The sequence below is a fragment of the Lichenostomus cassidix genome, chromosome 3, assembly GCF_008360975.1.
Source record: "Lichenostomus cassidix isolate B80296 chromosome 3, HeHo_3.0, whole genome shotgun sequence".
In the NCBI taxonomy this organism is placed as follows: domain Eukaryota; kingdom Metazoa; phylum Chordata; class Aves; order Passeriformes; family Meliphagidae; genus Lichenostomus; species Lichenostomus cassidix.
In genome coordinates, this window is record NC_139483.1 from 92,037,767 (window position 1) to 92,062,832 (window position 25,066).

The 25,066-nt window shown below is 38.6% G+C and overlaps 1 protein-coding gene across 4 annotated transcripts in view; it reads right to left on the minus strand.

Annotated features, from left to right (window-relative positions):
* Positions 1 to 25,066, minus strand: part of ARHGEF10 (Rho guanine nucleotide exchange factor 10) — a 110,155-nt gene that overhangs the window by 35,534 nt on the left and 49,555 nt on the right. For 3 of the 4 annotated variants that reach the window (XM_085056693.1, XM_085056690.1, XM_085056694.1), the window contains 5 exons: positions 23,281 to 23,373; positions 21,732 to 21,902; positions 19,295 to 19,440; positions 16,837 to 17,012; positions 1,436 to 1,551 (listed from right to left, as the gene is read on the minus strand). In XM_085056693.1, coding sequence (XP_084912819.1) covers positions 1,436 to 1,551; positions 16,837 to 17,012; positions 19,295 to 19,440; positions 21,732 to 21,902; positions 23,281 to 23,373 — 702 coding nt within the window. The remainder of the gene's footprint in view (positions 1 to 1,435; positions 1,552 to 16,836; positions 17,013 to 19,294; positions 19,441 to 21,731; positions 21,903 to 23,280; positions 23,374 to 25,066) is intronic. The other variant, XM_085056692.1, reaches the window with a different exon arrangement.

The window sequence follows — 25,066 nt, forward strand, 5'->3', positions numbered from 1 at the left end:
ATGTATTTATCTGAAGATTTAATCTCACATTGCTTAGTTTGATGATACACAAATGACATTCCCAAGCATTTGACAGAGCAAAAAATGTAAATTTGTATCAGGTATATGCACAAACTTTTTACTTTATTCCAGCATCCACAGATTCTGTTTCTAAAGAAAATCTTGTGCAAACATCTACAAATCATACTGAAAATATACTTTTGTTCAAATCTTTCAATCAAAATGTTTACAGAGCCATCATGAAAAATGTGTGGTCTAAATCTGTTTAAGATGCTGAAACAATAACTCACTGCAGGTTAGTGTTCTGTCGTAAAGAGTAAAAGCACATCTGAATGATACAAAACATCAAGACTAACAAGCACACAGAAATACACACACTTTCCAACATCAGAATTCTATGACAACTTAATGTTTTTCAAAAATAGAGAAGCTGACCTCATTCCTCAACTGAATTCTTGTAATTATCTTACACACATCTACCTGGAAACAGTGACTGAATTTTAGGTTTTCAAAGCATACATGGCTCTGACTGTCAATGCAGGCAGAAAGGTTTTGCATATGGTAGTGGTTAATGTCTTATGGTATATCTATGCTATACATATTCCCAATTATGCAGATGAAATTCACCTTCAAATATTGAAGCTTTGTCCAAAATCACCGTTTCCATAAACTTCTTTCAGAGTAAATATTTTCACAAAATGCTATGTTTTATTTAATACCTTGACTCTTGAAGCCAAGATATGACAAGAGAAACTCAGCTTTCATATATTCATACATTTAAACATATATTTACAACCTGTGATGGCAGGTAGGAGTTAAAAATTATATGTAACCACATATAAAATGTATAAAACTAAACAAAAAAGTAACTGATTGAAGTCTCAAGACTGTGGAAAACTCATGCTGAAATTTGGTGTTAAGTACTATATTTGTTTTCCAGAATATAGTACGTCCAAAGGGACATGAACAAAGCTGAAGCAACATACTTTCAAAATTCTTCTGAAAATCCTTTCATATTTTTGTGATTTATAGTCAGTTTTAAATACAGTTTTTCCCCCAAAGCCAGGATTATGAGCTTGGATGGGGATCAAGAGCTTCCTCCAAGCAACCATCCTCCTACTACCATGTCTAACTGCAAGAATCCAATTTCTTAACATCAAAATGTAATGCTGTTTCCATATAAGCTTATCAGCTACTGAACAAATGCAGACACTTGTACTATCCACCTACACTCAAAAACAATAAAGGAAAACAAGATTAGAAGGACAGCTGTAATCTGTTTAAAACATTTAACAGTTAACAGTAAATGCATTACTAGAGGTAAAAATTATTCCACTTTTTGCAGAGAGAAGTAAAGAATGTCTTGCACAGACCCTAGGCAACTATGCTACTTTACAACAAGAACAGACTTGAAAAATAAAGCTTTGTTCGTTACCTGATAGTTTCCCTTAAGGCTGCTAATTAATTGACTAATTTGACCAAGTACATTCAAGTCATGTAAAAGGTTCTGAAGATCATGGTACAGTTGCCCTGGTCCCATATAGAACTTGTCTAAAATAAATAAAAACATAGGGTTATAAATAATAAAAAGATGCAATTGTCAGTTGAACAAGGAAAGTATGACAAAGATAATATAAACATATTGCATCTGAAAATCAGAGTGGTTTATTTCTACATATATCCTCAATATTTCACTTTGCTGCTCCATCTGCTTCGAATGCCTCTGCAGACAGATAATTGTGAAATGTGCCCAGGAAATTATAAGACAGTAGCATATCTCACATACTACCTCTGCACGTACAGGCATTACCCTTGGCTTTCCTTTTAGATCATCTTACCGCTGCCTTTTTAGCTACAAACAAGATTCAAACTTGTTAATCTGGTATGATGAAGTGCACTATGCGCAGTTTTAATACCACACACTAGAATTGCAACAAATATCAAAGCTTCACTGGCCCCAAAATCTCTTGCTGCCATGGAAGTTTTGTTTAGCACCAAACAGCAGACTTGCTGTAACATTAATTTAAACATGTTTCCTGGAGGTTGTTTTTGGTTATGTGACAAGCAAAAAAATTTATTTGTAGCTTTCGCTATGATGGTTTAAAATTCAAACTTTGCTTTATTGATTATGAGACAGTTCTGGATCACATATCCATATGCTAACTCTAACACAAGCCCACAATTTCACTGAACCACTTGAAATTTTACTGCAATGATGTTTAAATCAAAGAGACTCTGTTCTAAAATCAGCAGCAAATTTTAACAGAAGCAGAAATATTTTATGCTAATCATCAATAAGTACATAGGTTTATAAGGGAACAGTAACTCAGAAAAACACACTGATTACTAGGATAAGGTATCATTTAAATGCACAGAGCTTGCAAACCCCTGCAAACACTCTGACTACCAGTCATGATGTTAGGAGTGGAATGGCTGTGTAATTCCTTTGGAAACAACACTCACTCTCCCTTTAAAACAACTCAACCTGACTCATACAGAGTCAGCATGTTTCCCTTTGGCTGAATGACAGGAACAGGACTGATTATCTTTCCAGGAAACTCCTACAGATTCTTTAACTCACGCAGTGTAGTATCCAAACTATGGATCCTTCATCCTTACCACAGCTTTGGAAGCCAGTCTGTGGGCAGCAAACGCCCCTGGATCAGACAGATTTCAATGGTGTGTTGGCAAGAAGAGGATCTAAATACAGTGCTGGCTCCTGGCTCTGCAGACAGATCAGGAGCAGGGACAGGAGCTGTGTCCCCTGGTCTGGCTGCAGGGCAGAGGGTGCTGGGCACAGCTCAGCTGCCACACACCGCAGGCACCTCTGCTCCCTCCAGCCTGCTGCAGGGCCAGGGTACTAACCAAAACGCATCAACCTGCCCTAACAGCCTAAGGCAGAGGAAACAGAAAAACTAAACACATATGAAACAATCCCACTTAAATCATGGGTATATTACCAGTTAGGTATCCAAGTAACTATTTTGTAAGGATATTTTCCTATTTGGAAGCATCATACAGATAGAGGCCACCACAATGTTTTTCTTTAATGCAATTCACTATATTAAGCTGGAAGTCTGCCTTAAACCCTGAAAAGTATAAAATTTCAAGGCTCAAAGAAAATATTAATGCCTACTTTATTTCTGAATTCTCCACTTCACTGCAGGAAAATGCAACATAAACCTGAAATACTACACATTCCCACAAAATTTCAAATTATTATCTAGCCTTTACATTTTCTTGTAAATTGGATCAATGGAATTATTTCTGACTGCACTTTACTAGTGTTTATCCATCCAGATAAGAGATGCAACTATCATCCTCTTCGACTGCTCTGAATGTTAATTAAAAGAACAACGCAGCCTTTCTTACCCTTAAAACCAAATTAGTCTGTAAGAAAAGATAATTACATTTATTGTACACCATGAAAAGACACAACTGCAAAGTAGATCTAAGAGAAAGAATTTTGAAATTATGGTCAGTTGAGTATGTTTGCAGTTTTGTTTAAAAAAAACCCAACAAAACACAAAACCAAAACTGAATACTTGTCTTGAACTGCAGACTCCATACTTTAATTAAGCTGCATTTTCCCTTTCTTCAACCCAAATACTTGAAAAATCTACACCTGAAAAGATGTAAACACTTCTGTCCTTGTATCCGTCTTCTGCTAGCTTGCACCGTTTTTCTTGATAATATCCACAATAACTGTAATTTGTTAAGCACCAGAATCACTAGTTCCTAGACACATCAAATTGTTGATTTTGATCGGGCTACTTGCAACAAAGGAGCAGGTTGGTGTTAACAGGAAATTTGGTCAAATCTAGCTAAAAGCTATGATAATGTGTCTGGCACTGTAAAGAACACAAATGATATAATTCTTGCTCCAAATTTCTCTAACAAAACAATAGCTTCTGCAAAACAAAATTTAGACTGAACAGAAATAACTGTCAGATTAGTTGAGTTTTTGGCAGAAGCTCAGTCACTTACCGGTCATTTGTAAACTCCACTACTAAACAAACCAAAAAGGTACACTGAAAAAATTACTACAAACGTTTCTGAAATTCAGATTTGTGGGTTTGAACCAAGAGAAAATTTACAATAATCAGGCTGTGAAAAACTGAAAGTCTGTGAGGCTTCACTTGTACAGGAGGGATATTTTCACCCAAGAAAATTACATTGTTCTTACGTTATAAAAAGCAGGGTCACTCTTTGCAGCTGTATAAAGACAGTTACCAGACATTTTCGTTATTATTGTTTGGAGAACAGACATTAATGCAATACATAACAAGCAGCATCTAGGCAACTCCTCGAGGCTGCAGGACTTCATGCCATAGTCTTCAACTGAGGCCATAAAGCAAGCTTTAACTGCTTACACAGAAGGACTTGCCCTGGGCAGTACATATATATCCACCATGCCTGATAATCCTCTTCTTGGAGCTTTAAATAATCTTAAAAATATCTTTGTTCCAGCCTTGAGAATAAGGCATAAATCTTGAATTTCATACAGTAATTGTCACCCAAGTCTCTTTTGTTTGCATCATGCATATTTTATAAGCTATTAATAAGTCAAGATAAAAACGATGCAATATGAATGTCAAAGCAAATAAACTAACCTGGCATCTGAAAGGCTGTCAGACGGAAAAACCAAACAAAAGTAATTTTGGGCTCATTCATTAAAAGACCACATACTCAGTATAGGGAAGGAAGCACAAAGTCAAAACTGTAAATAATTAATCAGAGCTTGCTTCCATCCTATGATGTTCTAGAAAAGAGAAACAGCCAATTTAAGAGGAAATTTTAATAATCAAGGACTAGATCAAGAGGCACAACTAATATCAGTCTTTCAGGGGGGTCTTTAGGGGGCACAAAGTGACACAGAAAAATAAGGCTTTGGAGATCAACACCGATGTGGGCTCACCAGAAGCGAGTTCTCCAAAAACTGATAACTTGGATTGAGTCTGGATAATGACTTACAAGTTATAGCAACTTCATCTCTGAACTGGGTCCTGTAAGGGTTACTTGCAATGTCTTTTAAAATAGAATTAGCTTCTCAGTGGTTAACCGAACATTGACTACACCAGCTGATCCTGAGAATCATCTGATGGAGGGTTTTTCTTGAGTGGAGGAGGTGGGGGAGAACACTACTCTGTTCATCAGATGTTTCTCAGTTCACAGCCACAGACTGGCTGCTTCAGCCCACACATGTTCTCTGACCATTCAATTGCTGGCTATTTTGGGGTGGGTGTTCACTCTTTCTTTTATCTATTGAAAGTGCACTGAAAAACTCTTGGCTTCATTTCAAAGCAGATATATGGTTGGTTTCTTTTGTACTGTGAAATGTTTCACAAATGATAAAGCCATTTCCTTCTCATTTCTAAGCCACTCTTGCTAATTATCAAGCTCCAAAAAACCCTCAGTTTTCCTATGGGAAAAAACCCTTCATGTGTTTAGAGAAGGCTCTCCCCAACTCTACACATCCTACATATTACAGAGTGTGCCTGGGCAGGAGAAAAGGCAGTATGCTGTAACCAATAACTACATATCTGGCTTCAAAGGCAAGTTTCTTGCATTCCACCTACAGATGAAGGGTGAAATTTTGGCCACATGTAAACTAGCAAGATTTTTTCGTCAACTCCTTTGTTGCTAAGATTTTACCAGAGGAATTTTGTGCCTCCCTGCAAGGGGAAAGTTTATTGCCAACATCCAGTAATTCATGCAAAATACCCAATTCCTTGCTCAGCATTAAAATGAAATACACTCAAGGTTAAAGAAGGAAACAAAACCACCACTTGGTTTAGAGAGAAGAAAGGAGGTTAAAGTTTAAATTGATTTTGCTGCCACATAAAATTGGGGAAAAGATTCTGCTTTTTATAACAATTTCTTCTTAGGCCAAGATACATTTGAGCATAGTAGTAAACATTTATTTTACCTGCTTGTTTCCCAGTGTTATTCAGCACCACAGCTTCAAATTCATCAATTCTGCCAGGTTTGAAGCAATTTTTGAATTGAAACAGAAGTAATTTTAGCTGATTTACACACAGGCATTTTCAAAGCGTGCAGGAAACTCCCTCAGTGTGGTTATAGTCACTTTAACTTGGTTCAGGCAAAAGCAGAATTTGGAATTCTTTGAATAAATATACACATGCAAGAGAAGTGTTTGTGTGCTAGTGCCTGGGCAGAGGGAGGGGAGGATTCCCACCTCTGGAATGCAGAAGGCTGCACTGTTGTCCATCTGGTTCCTCTAAATTTTCAATTTTCATGGGTACTTCAAGCATATTTGATATCATAATCCTGATCACATCCTATTCTTCTTTTCTAAGAATTGCACAGGGACATTAATTTTACATGGTGATTTGCCACCTGTAGACATTTTCTACTAGCTCTTGCTGTGTGTTCTGATTCCCATTTGTGAATTACTGTCTTACCACAGATTTAGGCTACTAAATAAGAAAAAGAAAGGACTGAAATGCCCAGAATAGGTGCAATTATTCATAATTTAAACATCTATTGCTGGGTAAGCAAACAATGGCGCAGCTGGACCCTTACTCTCAGTTAGGGGGATTTTATTCAAATAATACCATTATATAAATCCAAATGTCATGCAAATAAAAGGCTCAGCCAATATACTCTCCATATTGCAACTATTTTTGCAAATATTTCTGTATTGTCCACCATGTTGATACCAAATACTGCTAATAGACGGACTGCTCGATATCTCTTTTACTGCAAAGTAACTAATATTGACAACATCTCCCTTAAGTATAATCACAGTAATGACCTTTTCTCCACATGGTTCAAAACCACAATACATCAATATAAATTGCTTTCTGAAAAGCTGTATTGAAATGAAGTGAAAAGTGATGCATCATGAAAATTCAAGGTCCTTATAAAGCTTACTTTGCCTCTGGGAGACACGGAGCCCTGAAGTCAGACTAGTGCCTCACAAAATGGAAGCTCATAAATGCTCACATGCAAAAACAACTGAGAATCTGAGAAAGGTTATTTTCCTGACTACAGTTCCAATGTTACTGAGGGGTAACACAAAATTAATGATACACTCAAAGAACATGCCAGATTTGAAGACCACTCTGAAAGGTTGGTACATCCCAAATTTGACTTGCCATTTGCAATCTTCGAGGCTGAGCACATTTGTATTGCTTCCTCCCACTGAGCCATCTGTGTGCATCCAGGCAGCACACTCAAACGTCAAGTGTTATGAAAGGAAGAGATTTGGAAAAGTTTCAATCCTCATCTAGAGCATAAAAATCACCTGGGATGGGGGAAGAAGTTACATATGTGGGAGGTAACTTTAAAAGCTGCTGTGCCCGAGGAAGGAATAACAAACTGGTACTTGTATAGAATTATACACTCAGAACAAATAATAAAAAAACAAGGCCTTCTGCAACATTTCAACTACGTTAAACCTGAGAAGCTTGTACAGTGTTCTGGAAAGCAAAGCATCATGATAATTGATGAATTCTTGATCAATTCATAATAAACTGGACAGATATCATGAGATTGTTAACCTATTTATGTTAAATTATGAAGATGTAGTAATAATATATTTAAAACCACTGAAGTGTAGACAGAACAGTTCAATTTTTTTAATTTGGCTTTGATTGTCCTAGAAAAATTTTGTTCTTGACTTTTGGAGGGAAAATTATTTTTTTCCCCGCAAGTAATAACAGGCAGACAGCATCCCACTGTTTCATTTATGATGCCCGCCTTCAGAAAGGACAAGAGTAGAGACTGTGCAAGACAATATCTGAAGTAAAATAGTTTCCTGTTCACTGAAGGCCTTGATCATTAATGTAAAGAAGGAAATCCAGAAATGATTAACAAGGCCCAAGATTCAAGTACTGCAGTTGAGGAATTCTTCCCCTACACTTGGTACTGAATGCTGCCCCTACAGTTACACTGGTATGCAAAACCAATACTTTACAGTTGTTCAGGTGAAGAGAACTTACCAAAAAACATTCTCCTCTGACAGGTCTAGTGGAACTACTTTTCTCAGTGCAAACAGAACAGGAGATCTTTATGTCCCATTATAATATGCAAGCTATCTATTTCAGCAACTAAAAAGCAGGGTTGGAAAAAAGTTTATGAATACTAGAAATACCAGAAACACCGTAATTCATTTAGCAGTCGATACTGATGTTAGGTACTTGTAAGTATGTAAGTATTATTCCCTTTCCCTTTGCAAACTCCCTTGCCCAGAACACCTAGCTTTCCCTGGAAGGCTGGTGATGAGGGTCCCCTCCTGTACTAAAACTTTCCCTTGCACAAAACTTGACAAATCCAAGCACCAGTTATACACATGAGAGGCACATCAATACCTCCAATACATCCTCCCTGGAAATTCTGTATGAGTGTTAAAGCCAGTGACAAAGCAGATGAGGTTTTGTTTTTAGACATTGAACTATCAACTTCCTGCACGTTGTGTTATGTAAGCAAAGTCCCTGACAGCCCCCACAGCACCACCCTTCTTATATTTGTGTCTTTTCACTTGCTCACTCATGCTGCTCCTGTTTCCACAGACTCATGAGAGAAGCATGTGGGTGGGTTCAGTTTTCTTGTTTCCCTTTTATGAGATCATTTTAACAAATTGGAATTTGACTAAAATAGTAATTAAAAAAAAAGTCATTCTGGGAATCCAAAATTCTGGTTTATGACCTAAATAAGTCCACGGTTCAATTTAAAGTTCATCACAGAAAAGCAGACGTTCTGCGCTCCCCTGGTTTGCTCTTTCACAATAAATCCAACTCATCATCTCCACAGCTGCATGCACCTGAAAGATCTGAGCCACCTTAACTCAACTGTAGGTCTCCTGAGATTACAGCACACTCTCAGGTCCAAACCACACAAGTTTTGAAGTAGCACCAGTCTCCAGGCTTGGAAATTCAAGCAAATGGGAAGTCAGGAATGATGTCAGAGAACAAGAGTTTAGCTGGCAGCCATCAATGAAAAGCTGAGCAGCTACTCACATGTACCTTTGCAATACAACCCTAACTTGCGCCTAGAAACCTAAGTTTCCAGCACAGAAAGAAATAGCACAAGCACACTCTACAACTGGTGAGCAATAAACCCCTTGACATTACTAGAATGCAAACTATTCAATTCAGACATGGGGTAAGCAAGCCTGATTACCAATACAGTCAGGACCCATCATCATCAATCACCATGAAGAGTATTATCCTCAACATGAAATGACATTATTCAGTCAAATCATACTTTAATCATGTAAGCACCTAAACACAATTTATGTTCTTACTTATTGAAACTGATATACTGAGTCTGAAACTAATGTATTAAATTAACTTTTCACACTGCCATGCAAGACAGGAGTTCTTCAGGTCCTAATCACAAAAGAACCAAATACCACATGACACCCAGTAGACAGAGTAGAGCTGGGAAACAAATCTCACAAGTCTCAACTCTGACAAAGTATTTTTAACATGCTTTACCTCCCTGTCAGTCGCTAATACCTTTCCCTCAACTGATAATTACATGAATGCTGAGACCTGTCTTGCTCATTGTACCAGATCTGAACACCAAGAAACAGGCTGCACAAAACTACCATCTAACCACAAAACTACTTATTCACACATCTTGAGGAATAGGAAGATAAAAGCAATAGCTTGCAACTGCAGCTAGCGAGTAAGCTATTGAATTCATAGTGCTATACCATTTGTGAATAAAATTATGCAATACCACCAAGGAAATGTAAAGCCTCTGAGATAGTGAGAAGTAGTTCATAAATTGAGAGCATGGCTTCAAGATTATATTAAGCTCCAGCTAATCCTGACCGCAGAGGGAATTTCAGAGATAAAAGGCCACAAATATTTCTCCTGGTGACAGAAGCAACTGATCTGTGTCAGAGATTAAAGCAGTAGGGAACATGATGGAGAAACACCAGAGCCCAGCTAAGCTCATTGGAGCCCATCTCCCCAGTGTCACACTAGCTGGGACAATAGTCAGATGTCTTCCTGGAATATGTACTGACTTCAGCTCCTAGCTCTGTTCCCACAAGGAAGAAAAATTATGTAAACAAAGGCTTCAGAGTGAAAGAAAAGTGCCATGGCCCTTTTTCTCACAAGGCCCAAAGTGGAAGGCTGGGGACAGCATGGACCTGGAAGCCCCTGCCCCGCTAAGGAGGGAGAGGGATCACACAGGACCTCTGGGATGTACCTGCATGTGCATAAAGGGTGAGAGAGGAACTGGGAGCAAAAAGATAAACACTGATATAAACAGGCAATGAATATACATGTATGAAGGCATTTAATCAACGAACATACTGCGGGGATCCCAAGACAGGTCTGCAGGCAGTTGTAAACTGGCCAAACTGCCAGAGGCATACACTGGAGATCCCACCAGACTGTAACAACTCATGTGGAAATGGCACTGTGAGGAGCTCACCTCCCTCCTTCATACACACCAGCTGGGTTTCCATTAATTTTACTGCTCTGCGTCATGATGTGGATGAGACCCCTGGCAACATAGAACAAGGTTTATAGAAGTGGATGACAAATCCTATAACCACTATAAAAAATACAAAACGTAAAGAGAAGAATCTCACCCTGTGTGGGTGACACAAACAGGTAACACCTAAATTTATCCTTGCCTAATCCACCAGATAGACATTTATATCCGCTTAACAAAGGGAACTGCTTAACGTCACCCCATTTGCTCAGATGAACAGGCTTTTTGGCACTAGATTTATTTTAAATCTTTGGTGTTTTGTTGGCATATATCAGTGACAGTTTACATTTAAGAACATATTACATCTCCTTTAGTGCACAGTATTGTCTTTGATAACTTTAGAATAAAGACTTACATTATTAATCTTTATATATTCCACAGAAATGAAAGCTAGTTCAATTAGCAAGTTATGCCACATAATTCTGTCTAAAAGCTTATCACCAATGCTGGAGTTGATATGACAGTTAATATTAATCTTGCTTACTCTGGACATTATATTACTATTGTCAAGCCTTAGAGGGATCACAAAGTTGACTTTTTTTCTCCAATTCTGTATTTCTCATTAGACAAACCCAGCTTTAATGGCAATGGCTATCACAGCAGCACTATCTCTGTTTTTAAGACAAGCTGCCATTTCACTGAGCAAGAGGTTGACAGAAACAAGTGCTTACTGTAGCCCATCAAACATCCCTCCCTGTTTCCCTGGCAACACTCAGAGGCCTACACAAAGTGACCACATCGAGCAGAAGGAAACTTGGAAGAGATAATTTCTGCACTTCAGCATTGTGTCACTACTATATCTGACAGTAAACAAACCCCACAGAGATCAAAAACACAACTGAGTGGAAACAGAGTATAAATGTACCCCTACAAGTCTGAATGAGAAAGGGGAGCAGCCATGGTTTAGCAGTGCTGAGTTTTGCTCTGATTTACAAACTGCAAACCTGTGAAAGGAAAAAACCCACTAAAATGCAGCCATAAGCATACTAACCTGATTTTTGACTTCACTGTTTTTCTCTATGCTCATCACTGCATGGATACTTGGTACAGATGGGTCTGGCTCATTTCCCCTTTCAGCCTTCAGACATATGGCTCAAACTGATGTTTCTCTGCTTAAGTAACAGTCTACGCTGTCTGTATTTCCTAATCAACTGACTGGAGCAGAACACTGCTGACAGGCACTGGTTTCCCACCCAGACATGGTGGGATGCTTAGCCCTCTCCCTTTGGTTCTACAGAGTCTCTCTAGTCTGGTCTTCATAAATAAAAACACTGTGAAAAAGTTCTCACTCTTCACTCTTGGGGACCCAAGAACAGGCAACTGGGGTAGTCACTGACACCACAGCACCAAACCTTTTACCTCGGCACAAACCACAATTCACAACCCACCAACAGTTTGCATAAAATGCTACAAACTCATAACACGTGACAGGAGTCTGAGAAACTGAAACTCTGGCCAGTATATTTGATTTTTGTTCCTATATTCCCATTTAAGGGGCAGCGAAATAAAAGTTTTTGCAGTGATTTTATGTACACATGGATGACTTGCAAGGGAATGTTGACTTCTGATTCTTACAGAAGGGAAATACTGAACATTTTGGTAAGAAGTTACAAATTTGCCTTTGACTACACCTTGTATATTTTTGTAAAGTGTATTTATAATATTTCATATGAATATGATACATTAAAAAAAGTTGTATTCACTGTGCTTTCACCCATTTTCTTTTTTATCATAAGTGTACAGGTAGCATTTAACTTTCTCGATGACCTCTCTCCACATATTCAATCCAACTGGGATTCTGAAGAGGTCCCAGAAAACTGGAAGCTGGAAAACATTGTCCCAAGGCAAGAAGGATGACTGTGGTAACTACATGCCTGTCAGTCTCACTTCAGTGTCTTGTAAAGTTACAAGGGTTGCTCTGGAGCTGGTGAAAAACAACTGAAAGACACCATTGTCATCGGTCCCAGCCAGAACAAGTTCATGTAGGAAAAGTCCTGCTTAACAAACTTAATTTCCTTTTACGACATCAGGGGAAGCCAGTTGATGCTAAATTTTCTGTATTTCAGTAAAGCTATTGATCTGAGGTCTCTCACAGGATCCTTCTGGACAAAATGTCCAGCACACAGCTAGATAAACACATCATGTGATGGATGAGAAACTGGCTCATCGGTCAGGTGCAAAGGGCTATAGTGAATGGGGTGGCAACATCAGACTGGGGACCTGTCACTAGTGGGGCTTCCCAGGGCCCCATTTTAGGCTCAGTTCTCTTCAATGTCTTCATAAACAACTCCAAGGAATACTAAGGAAGTTTGCCAATTACACTAAATTGGGAGAAGCTGTCAACTCTCTTGAAGGCAGAGAGACCCTGCAGAGAAACCTTGACAAATTACAGGGCTGGGCAATAACCAACCACAGGAAGTTTAATAAAGGCAGGTGCTGGATTCCACATCTGGGACGGGACAACCCTGGATGTACAGACAGACTGAGCACAGACCGTGGGAGAGCAGCCACACAGAAAGAGATCTGGGGCTCCTGGTCAGTGGCCAGTTGAATATGAGTCAGCAGTACTCTGGCAGCCAGGAGTGCCAACCATGTCTTGGAGGAAACAGGCACAGCATCACTGGCAAGGTGAGAGAGGTGAATTTTTTACCAACACAAGTAAATCAAAACCAAGAATATACAACTTTCTGTTCACACTGAAAACATTCTCCTGTTACTATATTAATTCAACTTTTCCATACTATGAACATATCTGTGCTTCTGCACATGGACTAACTGGGATAAAGAGAACAGCAACAGCCTACCAGAAGCAACACATGGATTTACTAGGGAAAAAACTCTATCTCACACCTTTCTGCCAACAGTTCTACAGAAGAAAATTAACACATCACACTCTTGGCACACATCATTAAATAACTGCTTCCACAAGAACTGTCCGTTTGAGATGCCAGCGAGTCATACAGACTTTCAAGCAAGACTAACTCCAATACATGAAACAGGACTTTGACTAATTTGCTGAAAGAAATGCAATCTGATAACCATGCTGTTTTTACCCTGAAAACTGAGAATGTGAAATATTTACTGGTTATTATTGCAGGAAGCAAGCATAAGTTGCAATTGCACTCCACTAGGAAACAATATTAGAATCGTACAAATAAAGGACTCTGCCAAACAGCTGAGACTTCAATCCTTCTCCATATTCATAACTAAAAGAATTTGGTCTACTGTTGGTGCAAGGGGAGAACAACAGTAACAAGGCAAGAGCCCCATCAAGGATGGGGCAGCATTGCAAAATATGCTCTAGGAAAATTTTCCTGCTTTCCCCCACACACCCTCAGGCCACACAGTCTCTCTAACCAAAACACACAGGGCTTAAAACAAAACAAAACAAAACCAACAAACAAACAAAAAAAAAAAAAAAAAAAACGGGGGAAAAAAAAAGACACAAACTTAACAGCCCCTAAAGACATTCTCCTCTAGAATTCAGAGACAAAAGACTGCTACACAAAGCTCATTGGGGTAGAAAACTGCCCGTTGATGATCTTGCCAAGTGAAAACCAAGTTCACACAGCCCTTGCTTTTCATCTTAGAACAGTACTAAAATATGCCTTAAATTTATACATACTCCTAAAACCTTTCAACCTTTCAGTTGCATATTACAGACTGTACAAGATTAATTCAGATATTCAGCTATTAATTCAGCACCCAAAATAAATTTGCATATTTAAACTAAACTTCCTTTTTTACTGCAACGTCATAGAAAACTAGAAGCAACAATTGCATTTAGTCAATAATAAACAGCAAAATTCAATTGTGACTGCTGCCTCCTCGCAGAAAAGGTTTTGGCAGAGAAAAAAAAGTCCCATGATAAGGGAAATGTAACTATTGACCAGTAATCCTTGCAAGAGCACAACCTGAATCCATCAAGAATCCTTGCTAATCTCAGCTGTAATGTCAGAATACAAACCTTACAAGAGTCAAGTACTCAAGCTAGCATGTGGCAGATACAAACCAACTTTTCTCAGTCTTCCAGAAACGCAAGAGGTAATCCGTCTACTACTTAATGATTTTACACAGAATCACCATTATTCTGTATCTCTTCAACACCCACAAACTGGATATGTATGAGTGAAAAATCAGGTCTGAGAAATGGTTTTATGTCTCAGGATTTTGCCTGCAGCATCCCTAACTGCTCTTGATCACTAGATTTTATTAAAACCATATACTATGAGGCCACTGGGATTTCATGGATTTTCATTTGAAAACAGAGGGAGACATAATTTTATGATGACTGCAAAAATAGAAAGTTTCAAACAGAGTAGATAATATTTCTCTGTTAGCACTTTGCAACTTGTAATAAACACTCAATAGTCTCGCCAATGATGTGACACTACCATATTAAAGATCATGTGATCATCAGCTATAAAATACAGCAACTTGGTGGATGCAAATAAAAAGCAACACTGAACCATTGCACAGTATTACAAGTCTTTCCCTCTGCAGGAAGGCTGTACCTTCTGAGTTTCTGTAATCTTTAGTCTATTTAAACTAGAACTAAGGAGATGATAACTCTACAGAATAACTAACACAATTAGGTGTGCATTCAAACTTGTCTATAAAGGCCAGTTTGAACAAGTCTGCACTCAGAGTAACAGTGCAGACACAGCAGTATGTGCAAAAAGCAAGGATATGCTGTTCCTCTTTCATGATTGTTTATATTCAATTTAGTTGGATCATCTGGCAGAAATGTTTGATTAAACCCGAGGGAGGATTTTTTCAGTATAGCCAGTATCCTTCACATCTCTTTTATTCTTATCTTTTGATCCTTTTTATTAGAAGACTCAATTATTATATGAGAGATTACCAAGGGGAAAATTAGTTCAGCTCACATTTTACCTACTGAGTACCATTTAATCTGAAGGCTGAGTTACAAATAATGTACAGAGTAGTTTCTTTTTTTGTGTGTGATATTATCATTAAACATGATGAACCTGAAAAACTTCAAAAGCCAAGAGGTTCAAGTAAGTTCTACAAGACTGTTTGGTCAAGAGTTTTTGTTTCTCCCCTCATGCTTTTCTTCCCCATCTGACCTTGATGACATGCCAGGATTTGGTCTTAGTAGCTGTGAAACTGCTGCACAAAATCATAGCAGGACTATTCAAGAACCTATTCCTCCCACACTCACCTACAAAAGAGACCCCCAGTTCTAAGTAATCCACTTCTTTATATACAGTCCTTTCAGGGTTATGCATATAGCAGCTGTAAATTATAATACAAAGGCTTTAATCTCATTGTCTAAGTAGTCCAATAATGCTTAAAAGGAGTTACAAGAATTAAGTCATCCTTTAAATAGTGATCTAAGTGTCAATAAAATTTTCTGTAGCTGTTTACAAAGGGAGGAGCAAGAAGACCTGACAAGAACCATCCTGGAGAATACAGGGGGTAATACACCATAACAATCTGATGGTGTAGCATTTATGCCTCCTTATAGCACAACTGTAGGGAAAATTCACGAAGCCAAGGGTGCAATATTAAATAAATGTAGTGTGAAATAATGCCTAGAGCTAGCACTGAAATTTGTATCAATTATAATCCATGAACAGCAATCAATCTAGATATATTAAATGCATTTAATATTACAATACTTAGGCAAAAAGCAGGATATAAAAATAACTCCTTATGCATGAAAGCCTAGCTAATAAGTCTTACAATTCATGTATCTCTTGAGGGCTATTGGCAGATTTGTAGGGGGATTAACAAGCACAGAAGAATTTGCAAACTTCAGAGTTTGAGATCATTTTTGGAGAGAGCCAAGATGGAAATTACCTATTAACATACAGTTTCAAAAACATTCATGAAAGTTTTTTCTGAAGCACTAGTTTGAAGGGCAAGATACTACAGGCTTGAGAGAAGTGAGTAAAATCTACCCTGCAATAACCACCTGTGTCCAGACTCTTAATCACAGCAACAGGGTGGCTTGGTCATCTTTATTGAGAGAAACTTCTTAGCTTTAACTATGGGATAAAGAACATATGCAGAACCAGCTACCATGGGACTGCTGCTGCCCCACACCAAACCCACCTTTTTGCATGACTGCACACTCTCATGCTTTAGAACTCTACTCATTCATGCATAAAATTCTGAACTACAACAAATACAAGTAATTCATGTTGCAAGGCAGGAGCCTGGCTGTCACTTTATGGATTCTCAGTTTCCAAAGAAAGAGGCTTTATTACTCTTCATGTTACAGAAATCTTCATGCACAAAGTACTTTCCTTTGTTTTCAATAGCCCATTGAATTTCAAATATGGATTTTAACTAAGTAGTCCCAGAAAGTCAGTAACTCCTGTCACTTACTTGGCTTAGCGTTAATGATGACATTTTCAGCAGAGTGCTGGGGTGGGAACCTGCAGTTGTCTCCTTGGCCCTCACTGCTGCCATACTCTATGACGTCCACTTGTCCCAGCGGTACACTCCACTTCAACAAATACCTCTGGCCAGTTGTCACGGTGCCACTGCTTTCATAGGAAGAGCTGGAAGAAGCACAAATTATTGCTGTGACAAGCAACTATGTTTCACAGCACAGTATTTATTATTTTAGCTTCTAAAATCTGCTGTTTATCAGCTTGAGTACAACTTGAAAGAAATACATGCATCAGGCTGACTTGTGACTGACCTTTCCTGGCATGCAAAGAGCATCTATGCAGGTGCAGATAATCTTGTCTAAAAACACCACAGGGCTGCCAACAACACTCTGTACATTTCTATAGCAAAACATAAATTACCATCTTTTAAGAACAATGTGTGTTCTGAAATCCTAATAGAAGTGTTTGGGATTATACTTTGGCTCCATATTTTCCTCATTCTTTTGAAACACTACTTTTTGGGCCCTAGCTGCCATGTTTAGAGAAGTATGGATGAGGGGACCTTTGAATGAGTGCTGCCAACAGGAAGGGCAATGTAACTTCCAAAGGGCTGACAAGCCAACATTTCTGCCAAGCCCCACAGCCCAGACTCTCCTGTACAGCAGACCTCTGCCTCTGCTGCGGCTTCCAAAAGTAATCCCACCTGAGCTGCTGCTAAAGAAGTGTGTACCACAACAGGCATTTCAGAGGAAAGAGCACACTGAGCAAGCTCATTAGGAATAGAAATTATATTAACACTAATTTTACTTTGTTTCCTTCATTCCCTTATTCCCATTCAAGCATATCTAACAAGCGTTTATTATAAAGGACAAAAGAGATGTTAAAGTGAACAAAAAAGGTTTACTTCACAGAAAGTATGACTGAAATCCAGAAATAAAATGCTTCAGAGAAATCAGCAAAATGCATTAATTGACAAAAGTAATTAAATGCTGAAGTTCAGCTAGTCAGCTACCAATTTACAACACAGACTTTTGTTTCAATGAGGAAGCAAGTATGAACAAGGAACACAACTGCCACAACTTAAGTAAATATTTATGAATTCTTGATCTAGCTCAGAAGAAAAGAAATAAAACTAGGCAGGACACAGTTGTTCAGTCACTAGGGATAGCATCCACCCGATCCAACTGCTGCTACTTCAGAGTTAGGCCTCCAGACCATGCTGGTCATCTAGACTGTATGTGAAGAAAGACCTGAGGGTTATGTCACCTGTAAAAATATGTATCTTTTGCAAACCAGAACACTCAAATGTCCCAGGTGCCTAGGGACCACTAATTACAGATGGATTTTGTAGGGCTTGCAAATGATACATACTTTTGCAGAGGATGTGACCCTCAGAGGGTCAGAGACTTGGCATGATCATGAACTTTTCACATGGAAAACAAAAAAGGACTGCACTTTGTTGCTTCAAGTACAAATACAGAAAATCCAAGACTTTACTGGTACGAAAGAAGATAAAATATGAATAGTTAAAAACAATATCCAAGTGTTACTAAGAAACAAAGGAATTTGTAAAGGTAAGGATCACTGGGTAATTGACGTGAGACTGTTCATTTTCTGAAGTGTAATTATTACATGGCAATCCTCTCTCACTAACAAGAGATCAAGCAATCACACACTTAGAAATATATGTGCAGTATTCATACTCCAGGAATTAATTAAGATATCAACTCATATTTTGCTTAAGAAAAGCTGTTCTTGGAAGATTTTAATGATCCACATTTTCTTTGTCAGAATGTACCACCACATAAAGCAATTTATAATACAAGCAACATATGAATGTGAACACAACCTTACAAACATTTACTAACAGTAATAATTACACCCAACAAAACCACAGAAGGAACTACGAAAAAATGCTTTTTTCAAAGCATTTCACCTTTAATCCTTCAATGTTTGGTCTCAGAGATAACAACCCTTCTGCATCTGGAACTTTGTTAGCAAGTTTCAGGTTTGTTCTGGCAACCTGCATTAACTTTGTGGGGTTTGTTTTGTATGTTTGTTGGGGGTTGTTTGTTTGGCAGGGGATAGGATTTAATTTACAAATTGTGTCAAGTTACAAATCTGTATGTGTTACAGTCTGAATTTAAGGAAGAATAGAAAAAAGTCTTACCCTGGCACACCTATATTCCACTAAGCACTAATACACACCAATAACTAGACACTACAGAGCATTTCTATCTGTAATCTTCAACTGATACAATTTTCTTACAAGTTCACTCTATAACTTCCAAATATCAGCCAGCAATTAAGAGGACTATAACAAAGCTAGTTATCCATTTATTATGACTAATCTTAGAAATCATTAGCCACAGTAAATACAACAACACAAAAGCAATTCAATGTGTCACTGCAGTTTAAATAATTATCTAAAAAATATAAATTAATCTTACCGAATATTTACTGTTGCACACATCAGCACATCATTTAACATGAAAAGTCGCCGTTCTTTGGTTTTAACAATTTCTCCTTTGTCATTATAAACTGTCTCAACCATATCATCAGTCCTTATGAGGTATCTGTTTCCGCTGCTGAGTAGCTGGATTTTGAAAACAATCATTGCAGATTATACACCCTACATCCAACATCCGGCATAAAAACCAAAAACAATGGATATGCACTTGCCATCCTAGCACCAATGGTTGCAGGTGGATTTGCCAAGGGAATTAAATATCTTGATTAACCTGCTTTTCATTTAGAGAAACAGTAACTTCTGCTGTTACCAATGTGCACTGAAGGGGCTTTACATCTCAATGCAGACCATGGTTGCTCCGGGAATCTTCCACACTGATAAAGGTTCCTCGGCAAAAAAATTATACCTTCCACAATTTCTGTGATTTCCTTCCCTTGTCTTGTCTGTCATAGCCCACTGAAGACCTACACATGATTCCAGCTGCCCAAAGGAGGAAGTGTGCTCAGCCTGCTCTGCCCCCTCGGGCTCACACAGCTGAGGAGCACAGCTAGCAGGGTGCCACAGACTGTGGAGAAGATGACATGTCCAAGAGATTCATGACATGTAAACTGCTCCTGACATTTGCCTTCAAGTGCTGAGGATCAGCACTGTGTGCAAGTGTGAACTAATTTCTTACATGTCAAACACACCTCCATAGTGTCCAACAGAATAAATTGGTCCATAACTCACTAATTTTCTAATCAACCACCTCTTTCAGCACCTATTTCAACCTGGCTGGCATTGCTCCAAAAGAGCATATGCAAATATACAGGCCCAACCATGGATGGCCAACCATGCCCTGGGGTGTGTCAAGCACACCATTGCCAGCCAGGCAAACAAGGGGATTGTCCCACTCTGCTCTGCACTGGCCTCACCTGAATATTGTGTGCAGTTTTGGGTGCCAAAATGTAAGAAACGTATTAAGCTATTAGACAGTGTCCAAAGGAGGGCACAAGGTGAAGGGCCTTGAGAGGAAGTCGTATGAGGAGTGACTGAGGTCACTTGGGCTGTTCAGCCTGGAGGAGACTGAGGGGAGACCTCACTGCAGTTACAAGCTCCTCATGAGGGGAGGGCTCTTCACCCAGAGGGTGGTTGGGCACTGGAACAGCTCCCCAAAGTAGTGATCACAGCCCCACACCTGACAGAGTTCAAGAAGCATTGGGACAATATTCTCAGGCACTTGGTGTGACTCTCAGGGGTGGTCTTGTGCAGAGACAGAGTTGGACTCTATGATCTGCGTGGGTCTCTTCCAACTCTAACTAATTCTGTGATATTAACACACAAGGCCTGCAGGACTCAGTGAGATTTGGAGCAACTACCCACATATATATCAATGCAACCCCCACTGCATAACACACAAAATCTTACAGTCAGTATCATCTGAAAAAAGGAAACCTGGGCCAACTCTTCAAAAGTGCATTTGGTGTCTCGTTAACTATTTATAGACGATTAGTAACTGCTTCAAAAAGCAGGAGTATGACAACTAGAAAACAAAGCTAAATGTCTGAATCCATCGTCTTATGCACTTAGAATGGAAATACTGTTTCAATATGACAAAAAATTCAGTACTCCATTCCTCGTAAATAGCTTGAAACAAGTGTGTTCTGGTTGACTATTGCTTTCCTAAAAGCTACACTTTTCCGCATCACCAAAAAAGGCCCCATTCCTTCACCCCAGAAAGAGTTGACAGTACAATAACCTGTAACTTCACAAAAGCCGTAATTCAAGCATTTATGCCCAACTTCACGGGATAGGAGGAATTATTCATGATACAAATAAAAGAAGCCACAGTACAGATATATCCACAGTACAGATAGCTACTAACTAACTCAAAAAAGCATGTTGCTTCCTTCTTACTGAATGTCCTCTACAGTTCTTTTCAGACATTTCTATCGTACGATGCAAATGCATGAATGAAATAGACTGGGATTTTCCTTAAAACAAGGACAATGCTGGATTCATTCAATAGCCCATCTCGAACTGCTTCACAGTTGGAAGCCCTGCTGTATAAGGCTGTAGTCCCTTCCTTTACACAGGAGTAATTCCTCACTTCTAAGATAAATTAAAAGTTCAATTTTTCCATGAAGAAAATGTGCATTAGACTTTATTATATATTATTATTTCCTACAGTGCCACAGAACACCAATACTGCTGAGGCTAGTTCAGTTTGTTGCCCACTCCAGCACACAGTGGTTTAACTGGTGAGCCTAGTTCAGTGCCAGAGGTAGGTCACATCTCACATCTACCACTAGAATGACCCTATATGGTTGAGCTCTACAGAAAATAAACCCAAATCTGCAGGTGTCTCTTTGGTCTCTGGTGGGAGATTGCTCAGGGCCCAGAAACTGACTCTTCCATTTCCATTACACTTTCCTTACCTTGTTCAGGTAACGTTCATTCATTGCTTTTGCTATTTGTTTTATTTCACAGCGCTGATCTGCATCCCTTTTCCTTTCATTTAACTTCTCTGCTAGTGTCTCGAGTTCTGTAAGAGCCATCTGTAGAGGTAATCTGTCAGGATGTCCTTTATTAGTGTTCTTCAACATATCCTGAGGGGTAATTATAAAACAAAACAAAAATCCAACTTATTTTCAAACTCAGGTTCCAAAGATTACAGGATGTACAGTTATGACTACAGTCTTTACTTCAGTACTACTAATGAATAAGACCAATAAACACCTAATGAATATTCAGACAACACATTGCTTACCTTCCTGAATATCTCAGTAATTCTTAAAAGATACTGAATGAGATCCCATACAGTTTATTTAAAGAACAAAATTACAGAGAAAGAACATAATATTAAACAATCTGGCAATCAGTATGATACTATACTATAACATGTATGTGTCTGTAAACAATCATTTAAAATGAAACTTTTCTGATATTTACTGTTATAATAATATTATATTATCTTCATTACTGTTATTATTCCTCATTAAAACATGGACAGCATACTCATCCTAAAGTAGGAGACATTACTTCATTAAGGTCACAACAGCTCCTCGAAGTCTTTCTCATTCATAGGCACACAGCCGGAACAGTTTGGATTATACTTTTGTCTCAAGTGTCCAGAGCACATAAAAATCCCTATATATTCACTCTGTCTTCCTGCCATAATAAACTTCATCGCTTCCACTGCCTCAAAAATTCTCACCATGGCTTCCAACCCACATGCTTCCCCCATAACTACCTCTGCTCCTTTATCCACAGTAATTCCCAGACCTGCACTCCAAAGCCTGTCCACCTGCAAACACAGCTAACATGTAGTGCTTGCTGGGGTGGATCTGCTGTGGTCTGGAAGTAAATTTGTCTGGAGCAGGTCTATACTGGGGAACTGTGCTCTTCCTGCCGCTTGACTGCCCGAGATGAGACCCAAGGACTCCCTGTTAAATCCACAGTTCCCATGGGAAGAGAAACAAGACGCTGCAGGTCAGAAGGATGCTGCAACATACTCTAGCAGGTCCTGTGAGCCAAGTAGTCAGAGAGTGTACTGTTTTGCTGCATCCCACATATATTTTAAACTATCCAAGGCATGAATTTAATAATCTTGTTTATTTTTTAAATGGAAAGTAATGCCACTAAGTTCCTAGTCATATTTGGAAGTGTTATTAGCTAACAAACTGATATCAACAAGCACCATTTTTGAACTGCACTTTTATTACAGAATGATTTACAAGCTCTTAGCTAGCAAGTAATCTACAATAATTCTAGTTTACTCATATTTTCCTGCAGTGTCCTTACTGTCCTTATTGTCCCTGCAATCAGACCATGACATCAGCATGTTGAATGCACCGAAGATTTTTTAATTTCCTCATGATCTAGTGGTCACTTCCACTGCTCCAGCAGAAGACAGGTACCATGTAATCCCAAAGGCTAACCACGCAAGAATGCAACAGGAGTCTCCCTTTGGTAAACATTATTTACCTGCAATAGTAGAATGAACTGTGGAAAACGTTGGATAGGTTTCATCATTAAACCATACAGTGTCATGCGATCAGGGCTTGACTCCTGGCACTGCTGCAATGCGAGAAAGCCACATTTACTGCCATAAGCACATTTTCACCAGTTACAGAACGAAAGAAAAACATTTCCTAAAAGTTCTTCTATATTGTTTACATTAAATATAATAGTAAGACTGTAAAGATTTCATTTACTATAAAGATTTAATTAAAAAACATACCTTTAAAAAAAAAAACACCTTTATTAAAATGATGGTCTGTCACTGAACTGAAATCTCTTCCTTAAATAAATGCAGCCAGGCTAAAACCACACCAGCAATGCAGCACCTATAAATCTCTACCTACCTATGGGTTCTTAAGAGGAAATCTAAGAAAAACATAATCTCAGTGCTATGCAAACAGAGATTTTGATATTCTCTATTAGAAGAAACTAGAAAAATGTTGATTTATATTTGGAAAGAAAAATGTAAGAACCCATAATTTCAGTCACCAGGAACGACAGCTAAAACCAGACAAATTTCTTTTACATGTGCAGAAAAGCCAGAAATGGCCAGAAACAGGACGGTTAGAGGAAATACTCGATATTAAAAACAATGCAAATCTAAACAATATTAGACTGGTGTTGTACTTAAATTGCTCTTTATTGCTAAAACTACCAGCTTCACAACAATTTATTTCCATAGTTATCTCCACAAACATTTATTTTTTTCCAAACAGCAGTAGTGAAAATTCTAATCTTCATTGCTGGTGGGCAAAAAAAAAAAAAAGAATAAAATGCAAAGGTAAAGAAGTGTCACCTGTCATCATGCAAGCAGAACCAGTATGGCACTGACAAGCAGTGATGAGAAGTGTGGATTATGTTTCTATTGGAAAAACGTGCTTTTAACAGTAGTATGATGTGACTACACGCTCACTGGAGAGTCTGATCTTCATCGTGCTTAAGACTTCCAGAGTGTCATCCTGCACAGAGTTGGCCACACTCCAAAAAGTTGTTAATTGATTTTAAGTTCTGAAGACAAACCCCTGCCACCCTTCTCTAGGCAGCCTAAGAGTTGCACTAGGGACCCAATTTAAGTGTTTTGCAGACCACTGTAACAGACCTGAACAGGGTGACAGCTCTGAGAGGCACAACTCAGTCCAGGATGCTTGGGGAATGAGACAAGCTGAGCTTTCAGACTCTCAGCAGTGTCACAGACAGTCCAAAAGCCTTGCAATGGGTTCTGTGTACCCTCTGTAAGCTGTCAGCCCTAGAGATTCACAGCACTTTTACAGTATGTGCCAGGCTCTCCATGCACATCATCACAAGCATCATATGCAACAGGGCAGTAAGCATTCTGCAAAAAAATCACCAATTTCAACCCCAAGACAGAAACCTGATCTTCAAAATTCAGGGAAATTGTTGTGAAATGGAAATCCAGCTACATTACTTCTCACAATACATAAATGAACTAGAATTAAAATAAATTCCAAATTTAAAAGTGGCTTCACATGGTGAACTACTATTTGAAGCTCACCTGATATGGACAAATGCTAATGTTTAGCCAAATAAAGTAATGCACACACCAATAAACTGATTTGAACAACAACAGAACTACTGTGCACTTCAAAATGCATCCCAGATCTAACAATACATTATTATGCCAAAAATATGGTACTGGAAGGGAATCCTCTGGAGTCTTTTTGTGCCAAACCCATAAAACAGACCTTAAGTCCATAAAAACAGTGAGACAATATACTATATACAAGTATCA